Source organism: Sparus aurata, chromosome 4 (assembly GCF_900880675.1).
Source record: "Sparus aurata chromosome 4, fSpaAur1.1, whole genome shotgun sequence".
In the NCBI taxonomy this organism is placed as follows: domain Eukaryota; kingdom Metazoa; phylum Chordata; class Actinopteri; order Spariformes; family Sparidae; genus Sparus; species Sparus aurata.
This window is the reverse complement of record NC_044190.1, coordinates 16,343,304-16,369,582: the sequence shown is the minus strand read 5'-3', so window position 1 is coordinate 16,369,582 and position 26,279 is coordinate 16,343,304. Positions and strand designations below refer to the sequence as shown.

At 40.1% G+C, this 26,279-nt stretch overlaps 1 protein-coding gene across 1 annotated transcript in view; it reads left to right on the top strand.

Moving 5' to 3' along the window:
- LOC115580439 (protein kinase C-binding protein NELL1) overlaps positions 1-26,279 on the top strand; it is a 283,933-nt gene that overhangs the window by 199,166 nt on the left and 58,488 nt on the right. Inside the window, exon 14 of the mRNA XM_030414756.1 lies at positions 16,255-16,377. Coding sequence (XP_030270616.1) covers positions 16,255-16,377 — 123 coding nt within the window. The remainder of the gene's footprint in view (positions 1-16,254; positions 16,378-26,279) is intronic.

Below are 26,279 nucleotides of genomic sequence, written 5' to 3'. Positions count from 1 at the left end.
CGTCGCCTTCACAAAATGCCACAGAGCTGTCACTATATCTGTGTTTATGCAGTACGCATCTGTATTATCTGCGGTGCCGAGCGCTCAACGCTGAACTTTCCAGGGATCATAAGTCATTCACAACACTTGTTCGTTAATAACAACAATTCGGGATACATCTTGTGGTTTATTAGCACAATATGATAAATAAACCTTTTGGGCTTCATCATGTCAGTGGATGTTGTGCTTAGTGGTGCAGATATCCAAACACATTTTCAGTTTGCAAAAGCCAGTTGTCAAACAGTGAGCCGGCATCTTTCAGGTCCACTGGTGTTCTGGAGCCCTAGGGCACTTTGCAGCTTTGGCTGGGTGGTAATCCAGGATTTGACCTTCCTTTCGGGGAGTTTGAGGTGTTCATGCTCACAAACTTCGTGTTAATTTAAAAAGGCATCACCCCAGGATACCAAATAATTGAGATTATTTTGACAGTTTTTGCAATGTTGATATTAATCCAGAATCATTGGGAAAAATAGTTTAGTCACGGATGGGATTTTGTTTGAGTTATTTTCTGTTTCATATTGTAACTTCTCTGCTCATTCTACCTTTGTTTCTTCCCTACTCCTGGTGTCACCTCCGCGTTTCCTGTTTTCCTCCTGATGTTGTTTAGTCTGCGTTTGTTCGTCGCCTGTGTTCCAGTTTTTGTTCCCCGCCATGTTCTGCTTGGTTCTGTGTTTTTGCATTCTCAGTTTTTTCTTGTATTCTCTTTTGCCTGTCCTTTGTTGTCTTCTAGCCATACCGGCTTTGTAATTTTTGTTTCTTACCCACCTACCACTGTGTCTGCATTTGGTCCTCAAATTGTTGCAGCTGTAACGATTTTTGCATTACAATTTTCATTTTCACTGTAAAAACTAAAAAAAGTCATGCTGGTGTGGCATTTGTTGGGGTCTGTACTGAACATGAAAAACATTTTTTCTTCCATCCAGAGAATAAGATTTGTTGGCCAGAGCATCTCTGCAGTATCACAGTAATTCATTTTTAACCCCTTTTTGTTACATGTTACCTTTATCAAGACATTTTGCAGGCCTTTTGCACTCAGACATTTTTCATTAATGGCTATTGGGTGAAAAGAGGGACCCTTAGTTAGAAAGAAAAAGGATATTTAATTTTAAGGAAAAAAAAAGAGAATTACTGTTTAACAATGCTGAGCTGATACTGCAGTTCGCAACAGTGTAGATGATTCCAGTCTTTATGGTGCAGTGCATGCAGAGCCAAAGTGATTTCCCCTGTGAAAGATCATTATGATCTCTGACTTCATGTGTTGGAGGATAATAGTTGTCTGCCATAGGTAATTGTGTAAATGGCTGTCCGACTCCCACTGTGTACTTATCTTATGATCTCTGGGTTTCAGAGCAATTGTTTCCTGCATGAAGCAGGCGCTGATAAGACTCGCACTTACAGATTACACCACTGGAGTGAATGGGAGGTTTAAAGTCCTTCTTTTGGCGCCGTCCTATAAATAAACTCCAACATCTGGTTCCTCTCAGGCCTGGAGATAAAGTGTGGTCTAGCCATTTTAAAATGTACTTCTCATCTATTAGAAGCTGCAACCTCCCACAATGTATGACGGGGTTAAGACATTGAAACTCTCTAATGGATGAAAGAGCTTTGTTATCCACCAGGTTGCAGCTTTTATACTCCTCTTAGTCAACTAAAGACACTGTAGTGTAACATTGTTTTAACTGATATAGTCTATTATAACCATAGTGGCATAATATATACAAAGATATACAAAATACCAGGTTAATTTTATGCACAGGTGAACTTTTACGTATTGCTGATCTTTATTGTTATGTTTTTGCACGGCAGACAGCTGCGTCCATAGTTATTGTCTTTGCTGGTTGTCTGTCTGACCAGTTCTTGTGAACACGAAATCTCAGGAACAGGAGAAATTGTGGCCATATTTTACATTTGGTTGGATACTTAATAAGTGGCACCACATTTCGATGCCCACCTTGAAACTGTGCTGATTGTTTGGATCTGCAGGGACACAGCTTCTTTGCAGAAACATCCATACTTTAGGCATTGGAGTCTACCATGAATCCATGTGTCTGTCAGTAAAGACAGCATGTTTCTCACTCATATAGTGTGTGTCAATATAGTGATAACTTCAATTTTGACAAAAAATACACTTTTACTAAATTCCCTCATAGTCTTCACTACATATATGACATGAGTAGTGCAAAAGACATGGATGTAAACTGTGACTTGACTGGTTGGTCGAGGCATACGACTACAGGCTGCTATTTCTTCAACTCAAATGACAAGATTTTTCTCTTGTTAATCAAGATGAGTTTAAGTGAGCTATTTTGATGTAGTAATATTTTTAACTACCTCTTTTGATTTGATTTGATTTGATTTGATTTGACATTTGGGAAATATAATCTCTTGGAGGAATGACTGATTAAGGTGAGAGCCTCCTACAGTTTTCAAAAAATCATTTAAAAACGCAGCAAACCAGAGATTCCTTATCACCCTCCTTTAATCATTACAGTCATTACTGATAGTAATGTTAATTCTTCTTCTATGAGTGGCTGCGTCCACTATTTGGAAGGTTGATGGTACAAACCCTGTTTCCTCTGGCTGCAAGTATCCTTGGCCAAGATGCTGGACCTAAAGTTGTTCCTGGCCATCAGTGTATATAATCTTTGTGACACCTCTTTGGAGGTATCATGTTTTTAAATGTTGTGTTAATGTTTGTGTTAAAAAGATAAAACTGATTGGATTTGTTTTGTTAGCCGGTAAACATCAATATTCCTTTCAAAATCAATCAGGCTCTAATCAATGTCATTATATTGTCCACCTGTGACTCCCTCCCCTCTAGTTGACATAAGCCTGGTGGTGGTATTTTAACCATATTGATTGAATTGAGAGCTTTCTAATCATTTATTTAGACAGCAGCTACATCACCTGCTGCTGCATTTGATCCTGTAGTGTATATCTGTCTTCTGTCCTCATCTGCACTGATCAATATTTGACTTTTAATGTTTTTTAATCAACCTGCTGTTCATTGGCAATATACTTGAGCTTGGCGGTGTGACTGACCAAAAGAAGCTGCCACTAATTTCATGCATCAGTTGTTACATATATTCTCCAAAATTATGGAAAAAAAAAGAAATAAAAAAAAAAAATCATCCCCCGACACATTATATGTTTAATGAAAATTTGATCAAATCCAACTCCAATTATATACGTAATGAATGTGGAGCTCAGGTGTGACGAGCTGGGAAACCTTGGCAACCCTCCCTGTGTACATTAACTCTTCAAAAATGGGGGTCACGCTGTCAGGTTGGCTCGGCACCAGCCAATTTTACAAGCCCATCGAGCACAGTTTGGGAAGGAGTCCGATAAGTTTTCCTTAGTCCTCACTTTCATCCCTGTGTAATTGGCTGTAAAAAAGAAGCTGCTGTTTATTTTTAGCCTCCCCGTAAAGGTTTGATGTAAGGAGTGCTTCCTCCTGTTCAAGCATCCAGAGTGCTGTCTATCCTCACGTCACAATGCTTTTCTGTAACCTCCGCCTCTTCTCCTTTGATGCATTATCTTCCTGTTCCCCCTGGCTGAATACACATGTGGAATAAATGATGCACTATGGCTATGGGATGGATGTTTACTGACAGAGCACATTAACGGAACAAGCTTTCATTAATGTGAATTGCAGCCTAAGCATCTTTATTGCAGCGAGCTGTATATTTTCGCCGGGAGGTAAATAAATTGCATTAGTTTTCTCGGGCCCCGCGCTGCAGCTACACACAGAGGAGGAGATGGGCTGAGATGGTCAGGACACTATAAAGCAAATCGAATGCTAATGCTTCTAAAGCAGCAGCTGTTATTCAAGATGAAAATAATTGCAGCATAATGAGGAGCACTTTTGTTTTAAAACGCAGGGTCTTCTTGGCACTTCATGTAAATAATATCACGTGACCGTAACACACACACAGACACACTCCCAGCAGCAGTGTAGATTTCTCTTCTCGTGTCTCCTGCTTCCTTACCCCAGTTAGTTGCAACGTGTGCTCACTGATATTGTAGGCATGTCAAAATTAGAGACAAGAAAAAGTAAAGAAATTCTGTTCAGTCACACCTTGTGACTCCACTCAAGTATCGTCACCATCATGTATCGTCCTCCGGAAATGTTCCTTTTAGGTACACTCTCATCAGTCTTATCAGAGTTTCCAGCGTTTTTTTTTAAAATAAAGCTAAAAAACGATACAACTTGTAAGCGACTCGCTCGTGAACATGTTGACATAGCATTACATGGTTCTCTCTTTGTTACAAATTCTCCTTAACAAAATCATTTGGGATTAACATATCAATTCTAGATTTACTGTCCCTAAGTGGCCAAACACCTGTTAATGGAGGTACATGTCTTGATAGCTTAGACTGCCATACACATTAGTTGGTAATTTATTTTTGTGAATTGTGGATAAAAAAAATCAATTCAACTGCCCGAAGAAATGTTAGCTATGTAAGTGTTTACAAAACCACAGATAAGTTGTTTTTATGTTGCAACTTTGGTCCAATTTTGTATTTTTCTCCTGTCACAACGCTGTGTTTATATTCTGGTAGGCCCAAAGGCTTGGTTATGATTAGGCAAATGGTTTGGATTAAGATACCTCTTTTGGTCAATACAAACACAGCCAGAAAGGTCCGGGAGTCTTCCCAAAAAAAATCCCCAAAAATAACATGGTTTAGTCGCACACGAACACAGCTAGAAATATCCCAAGGTCTCAAAAAAAAAAATCCCAGCTATGTCGCCACAAATACGCCCGGAGATGGTCCGACTTCCTGTAAAAAATATTAGTTTTTTGGTTCCCAAAAGCATGGCTGAAAATAGCCCCAGGTTGTCGTAAGTAGTTGCAAAGTCACATAAACATATAAAAACACATATAAAGGCCCTTGGTCTTCACTGACCTATGCAAGAAGCCTTTTAACACAGTTTTGTCTTTTTACTCTCTCTTTGCAAGCACACATGCATGCAGCATGCAAAAGCAGCTGTGTAAGGTGGAATTGATCCAGTGGCGGGTCAAAAAGAAAAACAGCCTCTTCAACTCCAAATTGATTGGCGCAGGAAAATCTTAAGTTGTTTCCAACTCATTTTATGGAAATCCATGTCCTCCAGGCTAAATGCTATGACAGGCAATCAATGTATTTCTCCCCTTGACACAGGACCGATCCCTGCTGAGTTCACATCCCGTCAAGGTGAGCGGCAAGGCTGAGGCAGAAAGTGAGCATGACGACTTTGAGTTAAAAAAAAAAAAAAATAGGAAAAAAAAAACCCTTGGAAAATCCTGCCGTGCTCTATTCTTTTTTTATGGGCTTGTCACTGGTCATTAAATTTCACATTACTGGAGTGTTCTGCTTGACATTATTGAATGAGACGACGGTAGGAGCTTAAGAGATGAGGACATGTTTTAGAAATTTATTATGTAAAGTAAAAGTGAATCATGAGGTGTTGGTTTTAGTCATAGATCCTTTAATCTCCTCATTCTTGTTTGAGAAACCAAAAAAAGGTTCTGAGCGCTGAAAAAGGGGAGAGAAAGACAGATGAAATCTGAGAGATGAAATTTCAGAAGCTATTTCTCTGACAGAAACAAACCTGGCAACCCAGTTTTATCATCTTAACATAAAACACATAATGTGAATTGACATGGCTCGTTCCAGTTTGAGTAAAATATGTGTAATCAGAGAAAGTAACAGAAAACCAAAATACCAAAAGTATAAATAGGCATCGAACAAAAAAGGGTCCCAAAAGCTAAAATGTGTTATGCAGAGTATTTACTGCAAGAAAGAGAGATTGGTAGTTTGGAGAAAGAGCCTTTAAAGGCTATGGACAGATGTCACTCATACTGTATGTCTTCTCCACTAATAGAGAATAATTCCGTCCTGGTTAGGGCACCTGATTTTAAACTGTTTCAAGCATTTTGGGGAAAAAAAGAAGAAAAAAAAAAGAAAGAAAAAAAGGAAGGTCCGAACCATGAAAAGTTATTTTCAAGCTGGAACCAAATAATAGCAGATTTACATGAAACCAAAGTGAGTTTGTCATATTCTCCAGCTCATTGTGCTTTGAGCAACACCCTCTGCTGATAACACACCCTTGTTTGCAATGGCATTCCTCAAAACTGGTGGAATTGAATGCTGGTTGACCAGATAGCACGAGAAGAGAGCCCATTCGGTATTTACAAGTGAAGTATATGTGTGGGAACACTGCTATGCATTTAACAAGCTACAAGTGTTAGGAAACGGTCTAGGTTTAAGGTGCCCGGGCAGCGACTCATATGCTCACTGTGGGCGACCAAATGCCACAGTGTAGGTGACCCCTGTGCTCGATTATACTGTAATAATCACTGAAATTAAGATTATTTACTTGTCCACAAAAAACAAATAAACTACTATAAGTTCACTCCAAAAGTTTTTGTGCTGTTTCAGAGGTTTAGGGACACACCCATGTCACTCAGAAATCATTTCTGGACACCTATGTCTTTTCTTTGGTGAAAAAAAAAAAATCGTCTCGATTGTTGTTACTCTTTTGATTAATTTTTCTGGTAAAGTAATGACTTTTTTTGCTGTCCACAAGTTAAAGTTGTCTGACGACTGTAAAATAAAGTACATAATGTTATCTGTACTTGAGACATTACAGATGAATTATGAAGCAAGCTTTACACCCTTATGTGCCTAAACAGCCGGTCCTCTGCATGGAGAGCAGCTCTCTTACATCACTGTCAGACTAGTTTCCTGCTAACTTTACAACAGCACCATAGCTCCTGTGCTGTGTTTGGGTAAGTCTCTCTTCAGAAACAAATCTGCTCCTTCACAATGATTAAGGTGCAGTCTTTTAATGCCTCTGTTTTAAGTTTGTCATGACATGATTGGTTTGTACACTACGCACAAAAACATTAATTGTAAGAATGCTTCGATCTTGTGCAGGGCGACTAACGATCATTATTCATTATTGATTATGCTGATGGCTTGAAAAATTGTTAGTCCATAAAATGTAAAGAAATGAAAAGAAGCTCAAGCTGACGGATTCAAATTGTTGGGGGGGACCAGCAAATGGTCGAGCCATGCATAACCTGTAAAGTTAATGTTTCTTGGTACAATTCACACAGCAAAATGATCTCATCAAAACATATAAAACTGGAATTTATGCAAGATCGTGCTTGTTTTACAGGAGCTAAAAACAACCTATGCGTCTGGCCTCGAAAGTCCCTATTATTTGGTCTCCTGGACCTGCTAGCAGTTAATTACATGGTCCCTAAATTTTCTGATTCAGTGAGGTCGCTCAACATTAGAAGCAAAACCCCTGCTGTGTCTGATAATAAGCCTTAATCATATCCTTAGTGAGATGTAAACAAAGAGACTTTGGTCTTTTTATACAAATTACAGCCCCATCTTTTTTTTTTCATTCAGTAATTATTATCTCTCATGACAAGCACGCTCAAACATTTTGATTCACTCAACAAAATCAAATAAATTATTAGTATTATCCTTCACACTTCAACACAGATTACATTGAATTTCACACTGTGTCAGAGCTGTTTAAGCCAGACCATTAATAGATTTACATTTCAATACATATTTGAGGCAGTAAGCTTCTGTCTTATCCAGTGTGACAACAATAGTACAGGAAGCTTAAATTATACAATTCTTAGCATGACAGGCAAGTGGAAGTGAAGAGCAAGAAATCACTGACATAGGTGGAAATGAAAAACAGAGTGTTTGGTAAAGATGTAGTGAATACTGCAGAACAGGCTGTCACCGCCCTTCCAAAAATGATTCAGATGAGCTTTTTCTCATTCAACAAAAACTATAACAAATAAATGTGGATTCAATTGAGTATTTTTAGCGATAGATATGGTTTCTTTAGGTTTAGGTGGATGAAACTAGTTCTTTTGGCAAAGATTGTCGTCATGGCGAAAAGAAAAGAAGACAAAGGAAAATTGTAGTTTCTTTGTGACAGAAACAACAATCTGAGAGTTTTCATTTGTCACTTGATTCTGACAGTCTTGAAAAACTGTGTGTTTTCGCCTTTCATTCTTCTGTTGTGATGTCAGACAATGGAATAAATGCTCAATTGAATTTGGTACTTTGCAAATGTTCTTAATGAGGCTATGAGCAAAATCTCTCATACATACTGCGGCGGAGGAAGTGTTCAGAATCTTTGCTTAAGTTAAAGTGCCAATACCCCAATATGAAAATACATGCAAGAAAATGTCCTTCATTCAAAATGCTGCTGAAATAAAAATACAAAGTGCTGTTAAAGTTTCAAAATTCAAAGCCCAAAAATGGATCCTGAAATGACTGATATATTATTGCCATGATACTGAGGAAAAGCATTTTACTGTTGTAGCTGCTCAGGATGGAGCTAGTTTTCACTGTTTTATCTACAGTAAGTCTTGCTCGAGCCTTCTTCATGGGTCACAAGATAAATCTGAGGAGTCGCGAGGTCTTGAGATGATTAACGGGATTTCTCTGCAAATCTGTATTAATTTTTTGGACTCAAATTGTCAACATTATTCCTGAAATATTGAATCATCTTTCCTCTCTGTGCGTCAGACAGTTTCTTAAATGAAAACATAAACTAAGTTTAGATAGAAAGACATTTGAAAGTGGAACGAGGGCCGGACTAGGCAATAACTATACACGGTCGGGGAATGCAAGTCAAAAAGACTTGAAAATACTGTTTTAATCTTTAAAAATGTTCTGTATTTAATAAGCTGCCATGCAGTTTTCAGTAAAATCTTAATTTTTCAAAGAAACTGCAGCTGTAAATGTATAAATAAATAGAAATAGAAATAAAGTACAAGTACCTCAAAATTGTAGTGTAGTACTTTGGTAAATGTACATAGTTACTTTCCAACTCCTCATCCTCCCTTGCTATTTCAGTATATACTTCAGACAAAACATGAAGTGAATTTTACAAACAGTGTGAATAAAAGAGAATGTGAAGAGTTGACACAAATTGTTAGCTCCAGGCACTGCAAATGGAGGGAAATAGTGAGTAAAGCTGAGCACTAAAAATGTTTCAGCTTGAGTGGAAAATTAGTATTCATCCCGAGGCTTTATAACACCATTGCACAGAAAATAAAAAAGCAAAAGGAGAAAAGCTGGAGAAAAAACAACAACAACAACAGCAAAGAACCTAGATTTCCTGGTGCTTTAAGATGACAGGAAATAAGCCGCACAATAAAGGAAGTAAAGCAAAGCAAATAACAATGGTCCGTTTAATCGGAAGCACCTTGCAAAGTCATACTGTACATTGCTGCACCAAACAATGAAGTGAAGAGAATGTGCACTGCTTTTGCTAAAAATCCAATGATGCACTTTTTGTGCAAACAAACCCTGTGAGGAATAATACATGACTGAACAAGGGACTCGTTTGGGACACAGCTCCAGTTCTGACCTGCCCTGATTGGTGAGAACATGTTGTTGACCCAGTAATTCTGTGAAATGGGAAATAGCCACAGTCCTCCCTCTGTTCCTCCTATTATCATGTTTTCTCCACCCTGGTGACAGTGCGGAAGTCGTAGTGAGTGTGACGGCCGCTGTCCGTCGTCCTGATGATCAGTCATTATGCATCATTAGCCCGCCGCTTCGGGGGGTCACCTCAACATGTCCAGGCCTGACACCTCATCACTCCGTTATAATCACTAATTAGACCAAGCCTGACAAAGATGGGCAGCATGCTCACGTAAGGCTGTTGTTATCTCTAGGAGAATCACTGAGCTTACCACTGTCAGTGTAATAACTTTCCGGTGACATGATCGTTCATCACTGTGTTAGCTTATTGTATTGCAAAGGAACAAAAATCCCCTTTGGAAACCGTTAAATCGTATTAATCTCTGATGGTTCATATGTCCCATTAATTATTCTGTGGGAGCAGTGTTTTGTTTTTCATTCCGTGCTCCGAACAACACCTATTACACATGATTTTTTTTTTAAAGCTGGCATTCAAATGCAGTCCCTCTCTTAGCCAGTGGGTGTTGGCGAAGTCCATGAAGTATGATATTAAAAGCCGCATGAAGCACTTCTTTTGAAATAAACATTTAATCAAATGACTCACAGTGTTGAACAGCCTCAGGCTCAATCCAGATTATGATAAACTTCACCCATAGAGTCGACTAAGGGTATAGCAGCTGCAGCATTTAAAAAACATTAGTCTAATAAGACTCCTTATACAATCGATAGCAGAACGGAGAGCAGTGCAGCCCTCAGACACACACAAATGCTCTTTACATATATATTGATTTAAGTTGCATATTGATTGAAAAATTCGACTTGGTCTTGCACGGCTTTATTTGTCCAGAGTGTTTTTTTAACGTATTACCGGGGAAGGCCCCGCAGGTGCTGTGTCAGGAGCCTTGTAGTCACTCTGAAGAGGAGGACAAAAAGCTTTGTTGGGGAGGCTTTTATGCACTGAGTTGTTGGAACAATCTTCGGAGGATTTGGTCCTTAAAGGGTAACTCCACCAATTTTTATGCATCAAAGTGTCTTGGTGAGTACTACTGCATATGTGAAAAAAGGAGTATAAAAACCTTTGGTGGCTCCAGAAAGAGCTGCATGTGCTTCTACAACACTGCTGGAGTCATTGTAGACAATCTAAAGGGGCTCTGTGGAACTTCTGAGTTGTGCCGGACGTTAACTACTGTCGCTCTCTGTTAGCAGAGCAGAGAGAGGCACTGAGACGAAGCAATCGAGGATGGCTTTAAGTCACATTATTTGGACTGTCACAGAAGTCCCTTACACAGAAATCCACACTCTGGTAGCATTATGCATCTCAGACAAATCATCCACAGGCTACAGCTGATTGAGAGAGATGGGGGAGGTCTAATTGTTCACGTCACATTACAATCTGTGTGCATATGGCCAGTAAACAATGCATGTAAAAATGCAATTTGTAGCTACTTAGAAATGCACGTAAATTGTTGCAAATTACAAAGAGCCCCTTTAAAAACTAATGATCAAAATTGTTACAGCAGAACCAGCAGATATCAGTTTTTTTATGCTATGGATTCTTCTTCCTTCTCAGCCACTGAGTGACAGAGGCAGGCACTCAGAGGCAATTTGTCAGATTACATTCAGCTTCCTCTGAAGTCACAAAAAGTGACTCACATATGCAGTGCTTACCTTTTAACACACTTTAATGTATACAACTGGTGGAGTTACCCTTTGAACAATAATAATAATAATAATAATATCAATAATAATAATAATAATAATAATAATAATAATAATAATAATTTAGACATTAGACAATGTCTTTCTGCATGGCGGACCGGCACCTGTTCTCCCCGATATCTTTGCCAGTGAGTGCACTGAAGGAGTCTGAGTCAGCTGTTGATAACAGGAGCATGTTCTCAACAACAAAGCTGTCTATCATTGCATTCAGTTCAGTCTGTGTCAAGTGTTTGTGAAGCTGGAGCAGAAAAATCCTTTGTTAGCGGAGCTCACGTTAGCCACACCTGGCCTGCTGTCAGCATCAACAGTGTAATCATTGGTGTTTTTGGTCACTAGTTTTGTAGAAGCGTGTGCCGTTGAGAGATGATTCATTAGATCAGAGTTGCTTACAACGGACGTAGACAAAAGAGATTAAAGTAGTGTCTGTACTTTGAAAACGCCAACTTTCCCTCCGGACTCGCCATTGCTGCAACTCACCTCTGCTAGTTTGTGTTTGCGAGGCTGCTGTGTGCGTGTGGTTTGTGTGTAAACTGAACACTGCCTCTGATTGGCTTACGAACTCTCACTCTACCTTAGAGAGCCAGTCACCATCCCTTATGAGGTTGTCCCGCCCCTCCCTCCTCCCTCACCAAGCTAAAAAAAATAATAAGATAAAACAGCTTTGCAGCTCCGGTGGCTGAGAGACGAGTCGGATGACAACAGCTTCAATGAGCAGCTTCAGTTTGTAATGCGCCACATTTAATGGTCGGTAACGGTAACGGCGTTGTAACAATGGAAATAGTAATTAGTTAGATTGCCTGTTACTGAAAAAAGTAACGCCGTTAGTAACGCCATTTATTGTAACGCCGTTATTCCCAACACTGGTGATACAGTACCAGTAACCTGGAACATTTTATGACATTTACGCATTTGATTGTATTTATGTTATTTCACTTTGAATATTGTCAGTACATTTCAACTTTTGAGTGTGCATTCGTCTTCTGTTGCTTGAGTGGAAACTTCACCTCTCTTCGTAGTCTTATTTGTCAGTAACTGTCAAAGATTATTTATAAAATTATGGATAGCAACATTCCTTGCAAGTTAATAAGTTGTTTTGTTTTTTAACTACAGTGCTGACATTGTCAAAAAACAAAACAAAACAAAAAAACATAACATTGGACACATCTTGCGCCAAGTTTGAATTGTCTTTCCTTGTGTCTATTTCAGACATTCATAAAAAAACACTGAACTGTCAGGGCACTTATTGCTCTGGTCATTGTCATTAAAAAAGGGCCCCCAAGTGTGTTTTAGGATGGATTTATTGCTTGTTCAGCTTGGCAGTTTCCCACTTATACTCATTATCCATAAATTCCGCCCCTGCATCTGTCTGTTTATACTTCCAACTCTGTAATTTCAAATTGGCCGGCAGACATTAAACTGCATATATGAGCAGCAGTGGCCGTCAGTGTTTTGGTTTCTGTTTCTCCCCTCTCTCGAAGCCATTACCACACTGAATATTTCATCGTGTAACTCTTCCTCTATTACTCTGCCATTAATGCAGCCTACTTTTCATATCCCCTCACATAAACTTGCACATCCAACCAGCACTGTTGACATTCACCTCCATTTTATAGTTCAACGGGGGGAGGAAATCCTTGGGAAGAGAAAAGCTAAATAATTTCTTTTAGTTGCTCCAGGGCTTCATGAGCACCACTCATTAATTAAGGGGAATGTATTAGTCATGACTCCCACCAAAGCCGTTGCATATTCATGAGGAGTGTGTACCTTGTGAGAGGAGGCCGCCTCAGGCCAGGTCTTGACTGGCATTTAAAGACACAGTGCATGGTCTGATGTATAAAGATACTGCAGCTGTGCAGCTCCATCATGAATCCCCACCGCAGCATCGTTACTGGCTGCCTTTTTCATGTATTGTTTATAATCACCCAAAATCATGTTAGATTCTAATTGAAGTTTCATTAACCGCAGCTTAATCAGTTTGATAAGCTCAGCAGCAGGACTTGAATCAATAAACACGTTGCCAAAAATCAATTAATCCCATATTTATGAGCAACGGAGAGATCCATGATGATTATTTCATGATGCTATAATTATGTTAATTTCTAAACCTGTTTAAAATCAGATTCCTTTTTCCTCTAATAGCACGTTGCGACTTAAGCAGAGTTGCAGTGGCCTCAGGTCAACTCCTGAGAAGCCTCATTAGGATCTTCCAGTGGTGGGCTCATTAGTGGAACATGTAGCGCGTCATGTGTGACATGTTGATTCTGGTGGGATTAACACGCTGAAGCAGGCGGATGCAGTGCTGAAAGCTTTGGACTTTAGAAAGAAGATCTGACAGAAGTCATTGTTTTTTATTATTGATGATGTTGTTAATGTTATTGATGATGTTATAAACTGTCAATCAGACATTTATGAATCATATATATATATATATATATACAGTTATATATATATATATATATATATATATATATATATATATATATATATATATATATATATATATAACTGTATACATATATATATATATATATATATATATATATAACTGTATACATTATATATATATATATATATATATATAACTGTATACATATATATATGTATATATATATATATATATATTTGCAAAGCATGCCCATCCTCTCAGTAAATAGAGACAAAGTTTTTGCCTTTTTCATGGAAGACATTTTGACATGTAGATGTAGGAAAAGCACAATAAATGCAACAAGCTCTAACCCCCAACTTGTCAAATATTGCAGCTTGGTCAGTAAAACAGTAAGGTCAGTCAGGTTAGACTTTCAAAGTAAAGCTTGCAAATAAGGAACTACTTATCGACTACTGCTTGGCTAGGTTTAGGCATTAAAACTGCTTTCAAGTTTTTTGTTTGTATGAAATACTATGAAACTATGAAATATGGATCACTGCTGTAATGGGTCCAAATTCCAAGCCACACACTTTTCTAAGCCAGCTCCCAAGCTGAAGGTGTTAGGTTTTTGATACTCCTTAAAGATTCTCTGCAGAAGCAGCCAACCATGAATGTTTGAGTAAAGTCAAGATTTTTAGCAAACATCTAGAGAGCAAAGTTAAAGGTTTTGCTCTGCAGCTACAAGCGCAAATTCTTGACTTGCACTATCAAAGCAATGAGATAGAATTACTGTTGGTAGAAGGTCTCATAGTGGTGGTTAATCACGCACTGCCTGCAGCACAGAACCCACCTGTTATTCCAGCTGGCCTCGAGCTAACAGCAACCTTATAAAAATCAAGAGAGCAGTTCATGGGACCCAGCAGAATATAAAACACTGACCCTGAGCATGTAGCGTACATACAGCACTGTATAGCATATAGCCATGTTATTAGTGAGTCAGCGTTTCATTAATGAAACAACTCGAGCCATATTTTCACACTGCTGACCTTGCACTGTTTCGTTAATAAAACAGTCTCAAGTTTTATGGTCTTAGAATTTATTCAGCCCATGAAGGACAATGTTCAAGTCAAGGATCAGGAGAGAAATGCCAAAATTGCACTTGCACAGATTTTGACAGTCCTACTCTCTGTTGTCAGCAGTAAATAAATCAGCTGATGCAGCTTTTCTGAAGTGTGATCGGTCCAGTTTGTTGCATTTGTTTTGATGAGTTATCCTGCTTTAATTATATTCTCTCCAACCAAGTCACCAGGATTAAATGTTGACAGTTGAAGTTTCAGTAATGCATTGATACGTTCACGTTTGGAAGTGTCATTGGCTACATTCCATATTGACATTTCTTCAAATTATGTCATGTCATGTTCACATTACATGTTTATGAAATGAGAAGGGCGTATCAACATTTATAAGCGTGTCCCCACTGGATAGATTTGATAATATGATAATTAGTCGCCTTTGCTTGGTCAGTCGGAGTACATTGCTGGCTTTTATTGTTATTATTTTTATTTTCTCTTTCTGTCAGAAATAGTGAGTGATGAAGAGCAGGTTTGTTATATACGTCTTTGCTGGGTGTGAGACTGAAAATGAGATGATGTCCAGCTTTGTTAATGTGGTCCTCACAATCAAAAGTCCCTGCTGAAACTAGAGACTTTTAGGAGAAAACACAAGGAGCCCATGATGACCAATCACAGCTCTCATGGCCCATAGCTCTCAGTGGGACTTGGAGTCCATATGTAGCCATTTACCCATATTATATCAGGGCACTGCCATTTTAAAGGTGCAATATGATAGAATCTGCAGAAAACATTCAAACTATAGGCTAACTGAAATTATCAAATGAATGTGAAAAAATAACAGTTTTGACAGTTATGATATATGTGTACTGTGTTGCAGAGATATCTGATGAAGTTAGCGTGCTAACCAGCTAGCTGTGGCCCATCCCGGTCCAAAGCTCTTGGCTAGCCGAGTAAACATCATGAGACTAGCTCCAAGTCTGGATTGCTCACTGCACAGCTAACTGAGCGGCTACATTCAACAACAGATAGTGGTTCCCTGAGTGATATGCTGCGCCCTATTTTGTTTTGAGTCTGAGCTCAACAGGTGGCCAATTCTTACATATTGCACCTTTTAAGCAACCATTTTCTATCGGCTGATGTAGACTTTCTGGAGATGGTGGTCTTAAATGTTGTCTCTCTAGTCACCAGTATCTTAGCCAGCATCATTAGGCTAATTGATGCTGTTACTGAGCAATCAGTCAGCGCACCTGGCGTGTATCAGCTGTTGCTCCCAAGACCTCAACCACCTGATGTTGGTTATAAAGTTAAACCGGGCTATAAAAAGCACTCGTCGTTTGAAGTAACCTTCATGTGCTGGCATTGCAGGTTCAGAAAGCTAGTTGTTGACAGAAGAAAAGCTCAGCCGCGGCCTCACATTCGCGGCCAGCTTGCTTGTTGACCGTCCGCTCATCAGTCGAATTTCCACAAATATTCCGTCTGCTGAGCTGAAAAAAAAACAGCCATTTTTTATTTTTTATTTTTTCAAAGCCCTCCCCATCTTTCACACAACAAATACACGTGCAGGATTCTGACTTTGGAGTCGCTCTCTCTCTATCTCTCCCCCAGAGCATGACGAGTGCGCCAGTGGCCAGAATTTGTGTGATGAGAACGCCATCTGCACCAACACCATCAGAGGACACCTGTGTACCTGTAAGCCAGGCTACGTAGGAAACGGCACCATCTGCAGAGGTAAGCTCCTGCCCTGGAACAGCCCTCCAGACACACAAACACACATGCCCACTGATACAGACTCCAACCTTCCTCCACATTCTTTGATGGTGGCTGAACCTCTGCTCCGTAACATCATTGCCGGTCTGGTTCACTCCTCCTTCACATCACCTAGCTGGGCCGCAGCTGCCACGGAGATGATGAAAATTGATTCCGGACCAGTTTCAGCCTGTTTTTCCACATGTGTGCCTCCTCTACCCCAACGCTCACCCCTGCTCTCTGCTGACCTGTCACCCTGTCCATGGCACTTCGCCTGGTCGGCCCTACATTATCACACATGGAGGGGGGGGAAAGGGTGGAAATGAGAGATGTTTGGGAGCGGTTTGTGATGTTGGGTGTTGTCTATACAGCGCTAACAGTTAAACAATATACAAAAATTATAAAAGCCTCTGTTCAGCCTGCTGCATAGACTTTGTTAGATAAGATAAGATAAGATACGATGGAAATTATTGTGCCATACACTAGGCCCAAATTAAGACAATAAGAGCGGAAAATGTTTGTGAAATATACAAAATATATCAAATATGACATGATTAACGAGTAAATGCAAAAACTATTGCCTTATAGCATAGCATTAGAAGTGAGACGCATTTAGTACAAGAGTGAACTAAAAATTGACTAGAATAGTATCTAGACAAAAGTGTCATGTTTAATATTGCGGTGCTACCTACCATAAAAACGACGGTAGGCTGAAGCATTTTTGAATTTCTTAGAACATTTTGTTCATCCAATACTTTTCCCACATTCAGTTTCCTACATCGACAGCTTTAAACATGTAATACAACTGTAAAATGTCACTCAAAGAGACAGATAAATAAAGGCGCTAGGCCACCATGGAAAGTGACTTTTTTTTAACTGTGCAACCTCGTGTTAGTTGGTCCCGGCAGCCTCTCACGACTCGCCAGTAAACACTGGCTTTTCGCCAAAAACTATCAATTTTTACAGGCTGTCCAATTCGGAAATGAAATCTTTAATAAACTCCACAAGTACATGTTATTGTATAACAGCAGCCAGTGCTCTCCATTTTTACAATGAGAGTGACTTATTGCGCTATTATGATTCGAAAACGATTTCCCATTCAGAGGAAGTTGCAACTCTGTTTAACAACTTCTTTATCGAACTGAACGGTAAAAAGGGAAAAACCATTACATTTTGTTTACCAGTTGCATGAAAAACACTTGTAGTGGCATTTGGTTCTTTATTGTTGTTCAGTGACCCCGTGTTAGTGTTAATCCAAGTGAACATTTGTCAAGGGCTTTGTAGCTGTTTACGCGCCCTCTGACATTCTAATGTGTGTGTGTATATGTGTGTACACGAGGACACACAACCTTCACTTTTTAGACTCTACGTTCATGTGTCCACCCAGCCATGTACTGTATGAACTATATTTAACTCTATATTTGCACTAAAGGCTGCCGCAGTGGGACGGTCGCTGCAGGTCCGGGGCAGATGAGGCAGGATGGTTGATAGCAGTCCATGCAGGACCCTTATGGAGACTGAGGAGACTTGTTAGAGCATTGCAAGCCTCTACAAGCCAGAGGAGCACCACAGCTGTGTATTAACAGGAGCCAGTGAGGTGAAGAGAGGGAAAAACATCTCTATGTATCCAATTTGCTGAAGTCTGAGATACACTGGGTTGTTTGTTCAAGGTGCACTAAGTAGTTTTGGGGAAGACATTTTATCCAGGCAATTTTCTTTTACTCCTAAACAAACTAAGTAAACAAACTCTCTTCATTTTCATGACTTGATTAAGTGAATAAACAAACTGATCTTAAAGGACAACACAATTTCAGACCTGTTTACTGTAACTTTGGGTTTTTTTGGCGGACCCCGCCAGCTTTGTAGCTTCAATACAAACAGTGTTCTAGGGACCTTTTTTTCCCTCTTAAAACTGCTTATTTATTCAGTTGAGGTCATGTAAGTCACTCATTAATAATATATATTTAAAAATTCTGAGTCTGATTTTCTTCTCCAAAACCATGGGATAAAAAAACATGGGATATATTGTTTTTGATGTAAACTACATGGATTCAGTCAAGGATTGGAAAGGATTGAGGTTTAGTCAACAGATTTGTTGCTCCATTCAGATTTGATAAAATGTTTTTAAATGGATTTACAGTTCAGACAATCCCCAACAATCCCAGCTGTAGCATTCAAAACAACTTCCGTTTAGTGTAGTTTAATAGTACAATAACAATAACACACCTAGAGAGAAGCCTAAAAGACTCAAAGGCTTATTTCAGTTACACTGCAATTCATAGAAAAATGACCCAAAATGACCCATACATGGATTAGATTTTTAGACAGAACACAGAGGCACAGAGGAAAGAAAAACATAAGAATAAGTCAATAATGGTCAACCAACAGAGGCATTTTACTTGATAGGTTGAAAAAGAAAATCAGCTTAACAGTGATCTAAATGCTGGCAAGGAAGATGATTATTTTTGGCGACATGTTCCATGAATTCTATAACTGTGGTCCTATAAATTAAATCATATTTAAAAAAATGCAATTCATGTATTTGTACATAAAGACAGTTACCTCAGACAGCAGTGACAAAACGATGCAGATGGAGCTGACAGTTGCATTTCTCATGTAGTTTTTGAATTAGGTCTTTAAATGGCCGATACAGCAGCAACATTTGGTAATGATCTGGAAAAACCTGGTTACCTTCATCGAAAAAAATGAATGTGCTTACATAATGAGTGCAATTAGTGAATCTTCACGAGTGTTTTAATAAGAAAGGAGCATGACTAAGAATTTCACCAAGCCATCACTGCCACACTTCTGTCAGTGCTCATACGGCGGATGTTTGATATGCAGCCCCTCTCATTTATAGTGCTTCATTGTAAAGAATGAGATCCCATGAGCTCGCAAGACGCCCATTCATGTAATTTTCATGACTGTGTGCCCGTGCCTGGCTGCTGTGACCGGGGTATCATTAAGCCTAATTACGCTGGGATTTTCCAAACTGCTTAAACATGATCCCAGTAAACATCCAGCAAAATATGTTGCATCATGGGATATCAGCGCCTTGAGGGAGCCAACATCAACAGATAAGACTGGTACTTTGAGGCAGACTCAGGGCTGGTTCAACCAATACTGAACAACTGCAACCTCAGTAAAACGTCTTCTTGTTTTTTTTGTTTGTGTTCATTTGATTTTCTAAAACCTAATACCACACCAGTCAGCAACAACCTTAAAATGAATTACTGGTGAAGTGAATACAATTGATCATCAGAGTTCTGCAGGGAAAACTCGGGTCCTGGCATTCATGTGTTTGTCACTTGACATGTACCACCAACCCAAAAGCTGTTGCAGACAAAGTACGCCGTCTCATGGCAACAGCAGTCCCCCCTCAGCAGGACTGTGCGCCTTACAACGTAGCAAAAACTGCTCAGGAATACCCCAGGAGCGTGAGAAAGAGCTCAGGGCATCAATGTGTCCTCCAAATTCCCCAGATCCCAATCCGATCAAGCGTCCGTGGGATGTGCCACTAGAAGTCTGATCCATGGAGGCCTGATCTCGCTACCCACAGGACTCAAAGGATCCGCTGCCAACACCTCGGTGCTAGACACCGCAGGACTGCCCCCAGGGGTCCTGCGTCAATGCCCCCAACGACTCAGAGCCAAATCCAATCCACGGCAGGACCTGTTTCGCAGATCCCATTGTTGATCACGTCTCAGTATATTTAACAAAGGCAGATATCAGAATCAGAATCAGATCAGAATCAAATAAATATTAAAATACTGTTCATTTTGGACCTACGGCCATATTCTACCATGATTTCTCATTCCTTGCCTCGTTCTGTATTGTCGTCTCTGGGCTGTCTTCATCAAAGGTGTCGGCAGGTAGTTTGATGATGAAAGAATTCTGCGGAGGCAAGGCTGGGTGAAATGATAGAGCAATCTTTATTGAAACAGATCTCAAGCCTGCATCCGAACCAGTGCGGCCACACTCTGGTGTTCTCAAATCTGTGGCAAAATAATGCCAAACGCTTTGCCCTCTGCCCTCATCAGAAATCCTACTGAGTCAGTACCACCACCCTCTCTTTGGTGTGCAGGCCTTTTTAGAGTCTATTGTCCATACCCACCTACTACCTACCTACCTAATTGGTCACTTTGGTGGATTAAAGGTTCATCTATCCAATGGGAGAAAAGAAGGATGGGTTTGCCTCAGACCCCCTATGAATTTACTTTTGTGTGTGTTACTTTACTTTGCTGATGTCATCTAAAGTGGACAGGATGGTCTCTCTATACTTAGATGACAATGTAGTCAGTGCCAAACCTCTGGTGTGGGCCCCTTCCTGTAGCTTATCTCTAACAAACACCCCAGAGCTGATTAACGGCTCCTGGAGATGTGGACCTTCACACTGTCACATTCCTACACTTGCCTAAAGGGAAGCATCTGGTCCTACCACACCCTGTCCTGTCACTATTGTGTTAAAGCTCAGGATGTTTAAGAAACACACACACTACACGACACTACAGTAACTACACTGCTGCTCATCGCTGTGACACCTAATGATGTTGTAATGAGAAGGAGAAGACAGAGGAAAGCATGTTAATCACACCAGTGATTAGCAGACAGGACAGTGTGGAGATATGATAGTACAGGTGTATGTGTGTGTCGGATAGCAGGCGAATGAGGGAAAGGGGGAAAAGAGATAAATTAAGAGTAGGAAAGCAAGACGGAGGGGTAATGCAAAAATGATGATAACGGAAACAGAAAATGACGGGGAAAGGAAAAGTAGTAGGTGTTTCTAACCGCCCTCACCCCCCTCCCTGCCTCTGTAACACAGGCATTAGGATGGGCGGCAGGTGGAAGGCAGGTCTAGGGAGAGATCAATGCAATTTGCAAAGTGCCTTCCACACAGTTTCTGCCTCTGGATTGTCTCCAGGCCCATGCTACACACACACACACACACACACACACACACACACACACACACACATTTGCAAACAATGTACGACCTGACTTCAGCGTTACCTCCACATTTTTCACTCTGGGAGTCACGGCCAATGTGCAAATGATGTAACACAGCAGCTAGAGAGGCGACAGTCTCAAACAATGTTTAGAATATGAATTATGGAATATAAATACATGGAAATGACTAAATGTGGTGGAGAGGCTTATGTTCATGCATGAATGTGAAATACACTATATGGTAAATGGACACAGAACAAAGTGTGTGCGCCTGGACGTTACATCCATACGTGACTGTTGCGTGTCAGTCCGACACTATGGGCATTAATCTGCTGCTAGAACAGCCTCCACTCATCTGAAAAGGTTTTCTTTGAGATTTTTTTAAAAAAACCTGGCTGCAGGGATTTGTTCCAATTCAGCCACAAGAACATGAGTGATATTGGGCCAAACAGATTTGATTCATCCCAAAGTTGTTAGATGGGGCTTTGTGGAGGCCAGTCAAGTTCCTCCACACCAGACTAAAAACATAATTTCTTAGTGGAGCTCAGGGGATTATGGTGTTGATACATGAAAGGGGACTTCCCCAAACTCTTGGTAAAAAAAACAACAACAACAAAAAAAAAAATGAAAGCAAAGTAAAAAGGAAAACCAGCCTGAGACCAAACATTACATACTACTAATTCACATACTATTTGCCATATGGTGTTGCTAATATAAAATCAACCATTATACAGAGACCTCTCATGAAAGTGTCAATTCTACTCACTGATAATATATGTCAGACGCAGGTGAGGTGATTCCATACTTTTTAATAATGTCATTAAAACTTCCTGCGTCTTACCTATCCTATTCTGGCCAATTAGTATTATGCGAGCAGGGAGTTGGAGGAATCAGCTTCTATGTTCCCCTCCCCCTGAGATCTCATTACCGTGTGATGGCGACAGTGTTGGCCAATCGACCTGTGCCTCCCATCTCATTCTCCTCATACATCATCGCGGCCCTCTCAGGAATAAGGGAATTAGTCTGGGCGCGACTGCAGCTCCTCAGCCTGTCCCTGCTAATATTAATAAGGCACAAAAAGTGTATTTAGCCAGGCTTGAGCAATGAGCCCATAGCAGACGGGGCCAAATCGGGTTTCGGAGCCAAAAGAATGTGATTAACTTGACATGTTAAAAGCCTAACAGGTGATGAGTGACAACGGCTTATTTGCTTTGAAAGCAAACATTTTTAAAATTCCGCTCTAGCTCTTGAATTGGTGTACACAGCGAGCACATTTTAGTTGTAAAGCTGTAATTTGACCTTTTGTATCTGTTGTGACTCGAAGGTTGTTTTGCATACTTAATGTCTATAAAACTCAAAATCTCTCAGTTCATTCTCTCTTTTTGCCACTGAATCAGGTTAAGTTGGTCAGTAGTAATGACCAGAAGCCCGTCAACACGTGTCACTGAACCCTGGTGACACGGTTACATCACTGCCGATCATAACTACCCGTGGCTACAGCAGGGTCATTCAGGAATGAATGCTAATTGTACCCCCAACGAAGACAAATGCCAGATGCTAGTGGTGTCGGTGTGTTTTTGTCAAGTGCTAAGGGGGTATTACCGAAAAGAGCCAGTTGTTGGTGCAAACAGGCAGCTGTAGATAGATATCCACGGTTCATGACTCTGTGTGACTGACACCTGAGCTCGTCTTCTTGAGATAATGCAGAAAAACGACAGCACCGGTTATTCGTCCAAAGCTGCCTCCTGAATCCACTAAGTTGGTTTTCCTGACAAGCGACCTTGTGTGGCCGTGTGAATAATGTCCGTACTCTCTCGACTCACATCTCACTCCAATAACAGGAGAGTAATTACAGCTAATATTGTTGCTACAGCAACCAAATACAACTCTGCATCTGCCTGTCAGCATGCATCCAGCAGGCCTGCAGTCGACCCCCCTGCATGCTGCCATTGGGATGAATGCAGGGGCACCTAAAGAACAGCTTCTTATCTCAAGAGCCCATTTTACTGTCATTGATTGACTAGTCTGACTGGAAGTGAGAAGAAATGAGGGGGTTAAGACTCCTTCCACCGTTACTTGCTCTTTCTCCCTCATTCCCCCTCCAATCGCCTTTTGTGTGTTGCAATTCTCTCGGGCAGAGAGAAAGGGCTACCATTATGTCATCTCCCTCGGAGCACAATAAATAAGCCACAATAGTTCAATCGGAGCACGGTGCAAGATTATAGATCAGCATTGTTCCCACTGCCAGCCTAATGATCAGCAGCCTATTCCCGAGCCTTTGTCGGCAGCAGAATGAGTACGCTAATCTTGTTAATGGTCTGTTTCATTCCCTAGGACTGGTTTGTATAGACAAAGGGGTTTTAAATAGAAAGGATTTGAGTAGCGAGTCTAAACAGCAGCGCGGAGGACAAAGGCATTGACTCGTGCCTTTTCTCATCCTGCTATCAGAGCTAATCACAGAGGAACCATGTTGTAACCAGCTAACAGCGAGCAGTGAAACCCAGGCTAATGTATTCTGAAAGATTGGAGCGCGTGGGGGGGGGGAATGGAAAAGAGAAATGAGAGGAGGGTGTGTCAGGTGGTTGGGGGGTGTTGGATTCAGCCTTCATTTCCCCTGCAAGTATGAAGCATTTAATTTTCTGTTTACATAATTATTGCTCCCCTTCATCCCCCTTTTTGATAGGAACAACACATTTAGCAGTGCCTCCGCCGTGTAGTCCTGTGCTAGAGGGCATAGTGTTTTATAACATTTAACTGGGTGAAAACCACAGCAGCTGAAGCTATGATTAATTGCAAATGTGGAAGGAAAAAAAAATAACACTAGTTGTTTTTGAAGCTTTGTAGCAATTATCATTTGAGGCAATTATTTTTAGTCCATGCCCTGCTGTTAGATGTAGCTGCCGTGCTCTAAAGAGAAAAATCCTCTCTCGTGCTCTCCACTCTGTCAGATCCACTCTTGCAATGTGGGCCCAGTGTAATGCACCAAGGCGTAAATCTAGCGTGCTGTCCTCATTCTTTCCGATGTGTGGTGTTTGTCGTCTTCGATCAGTCTCGTGTCAGTGATACTCTGCAGTGTTAAATCTGTGAGAAGAATGCTCTTTGTTTTTTATAGAGATACTTGTGTGTGACACAGATTGACAGAGAGAATGGCGAAACCGTGGTAAACAAATAACGAACCCTGATGCTGGTAATTCTACTTTCCTGCAACAAACATGGCAAAATGTATTCATAAAACTCATAGTTACGTTTAATATGTTCGCAGCTGTTTTTATGTTTGTAACTAGCAGAGGCAAGATTCAACACACAGACTAAGTGGAAACATTTGAAGGTTTAATGCACAGAAATTCAGATATTAAAGGGCAATGGCGGAACGCGGAGCAATCTTCAAGCAGAGGGGTAATGGAGACGAGCCAGAGGCTGAGTGGTAGGCAGGTAGTAGACGAGGGTGGCGAAGGCAGGTTGGTGAAGGTGGTAATGGTGGTGCAGAGTGGGAAGGTAGTCAGACGTAATACGTTGCCTCAGAGTGTAACTAGAGAGGTGATGTGATGATCTGGTGGAGTCTAAGGTCCTGTCCACATGTACACGGGTATCTCTTAAATCAAAGATTTTTCTTGGCCTTCTGTACACACGTAAACAACTTTTTACTGAAAACAGGCTGTATGGAAACTTGCTTCCAGGGTGAAGCTATTCGTACTCTCTGTTTACAGTGTTTACATCTGGACGGGCAGGAACTGAGGTTGTATCGAATTGACGACGCCGACATCCACTTTGTCTTCCTGGTTCTTATTATCTGTATTTGGAGCAACCCAATTGCCTGAATAAATGTTAGCAAAAAGTATGGTTCTGCAAGACTACAGATAAGTTCGAGCCTGCTACTAGGCTGCTAACACTACAGGTAGCTTTTCTCAGCCCTTGGGGAGAGGTTGTGAAGAAACAAGTCCAAGTTCATGTGTACAGATGTGTTTTATGGCTCAACAGCTTCTCAGGAGGAGTCTGTAGGGTCCACTGAGGAATGTGTTTGAAGACAACTCCGTTAAAATGAACTTTTCATCCACAGTCTGGTGTGGCTCTGTAGATGCATTTTATCTGTGTGTTGCAGTTTTATTGCCTTTTATCTATTGCTCTCTGCCTCTGTATCTACTCCAAAGCATTGAGGTGAATGTGAGACAGGACGAGGTGTGGTGAGGTGAGGATGGTAGATACATCGGCCTCACGGTCACTGTTTTCATTCAGACAGTAGCGACAAATAGAACACATATATGTAAAACATGGAAGTAGGATTTGTGATTTCACACATCATCATATATCTTGTAATTCTTTTTATAGATTGTGGCCTTAATGGCCTGACATGTGTTGAAGGATCTTAACCAAAGAGTGATTTTTCCCTCTTGGATTGCTTATTTTGAAGGATTTTTAGAGGTCTGAAGAAGTGAAAATGTCCAGTATGTCACAAATATAAACATTATAGAAAAGCCTGAAAATGTTTTTTACATACATGTGTTCTATCAATCGTTGCTGTCCACATGAAAACAGTGATATGTATGTATGTATGTATGTATGTATATATATGTATGTATATATATATATATATATATATATATATATATATATATATATATATATATATATATACATACAAACATACATACATACATATATATATGTATGTATATATATATATATATATATATATATATACATACATATACATATACATATATATATATATATATATATAAATATATATATCCCAATAATCTGGTAATCCCCTTTTTATTATGGGACCTTTTGAGGGATATTTACAAAACCATTCTTATCAACATTTCTTCATAAAAAATATATTTTAAATGTTGTCACCAATATGTGAAAAGCTAGCTATTGAGACCTGAACTTCTGTTTTCCATTCATTTCAACATGGCTGAATGCCTTCATTTAGT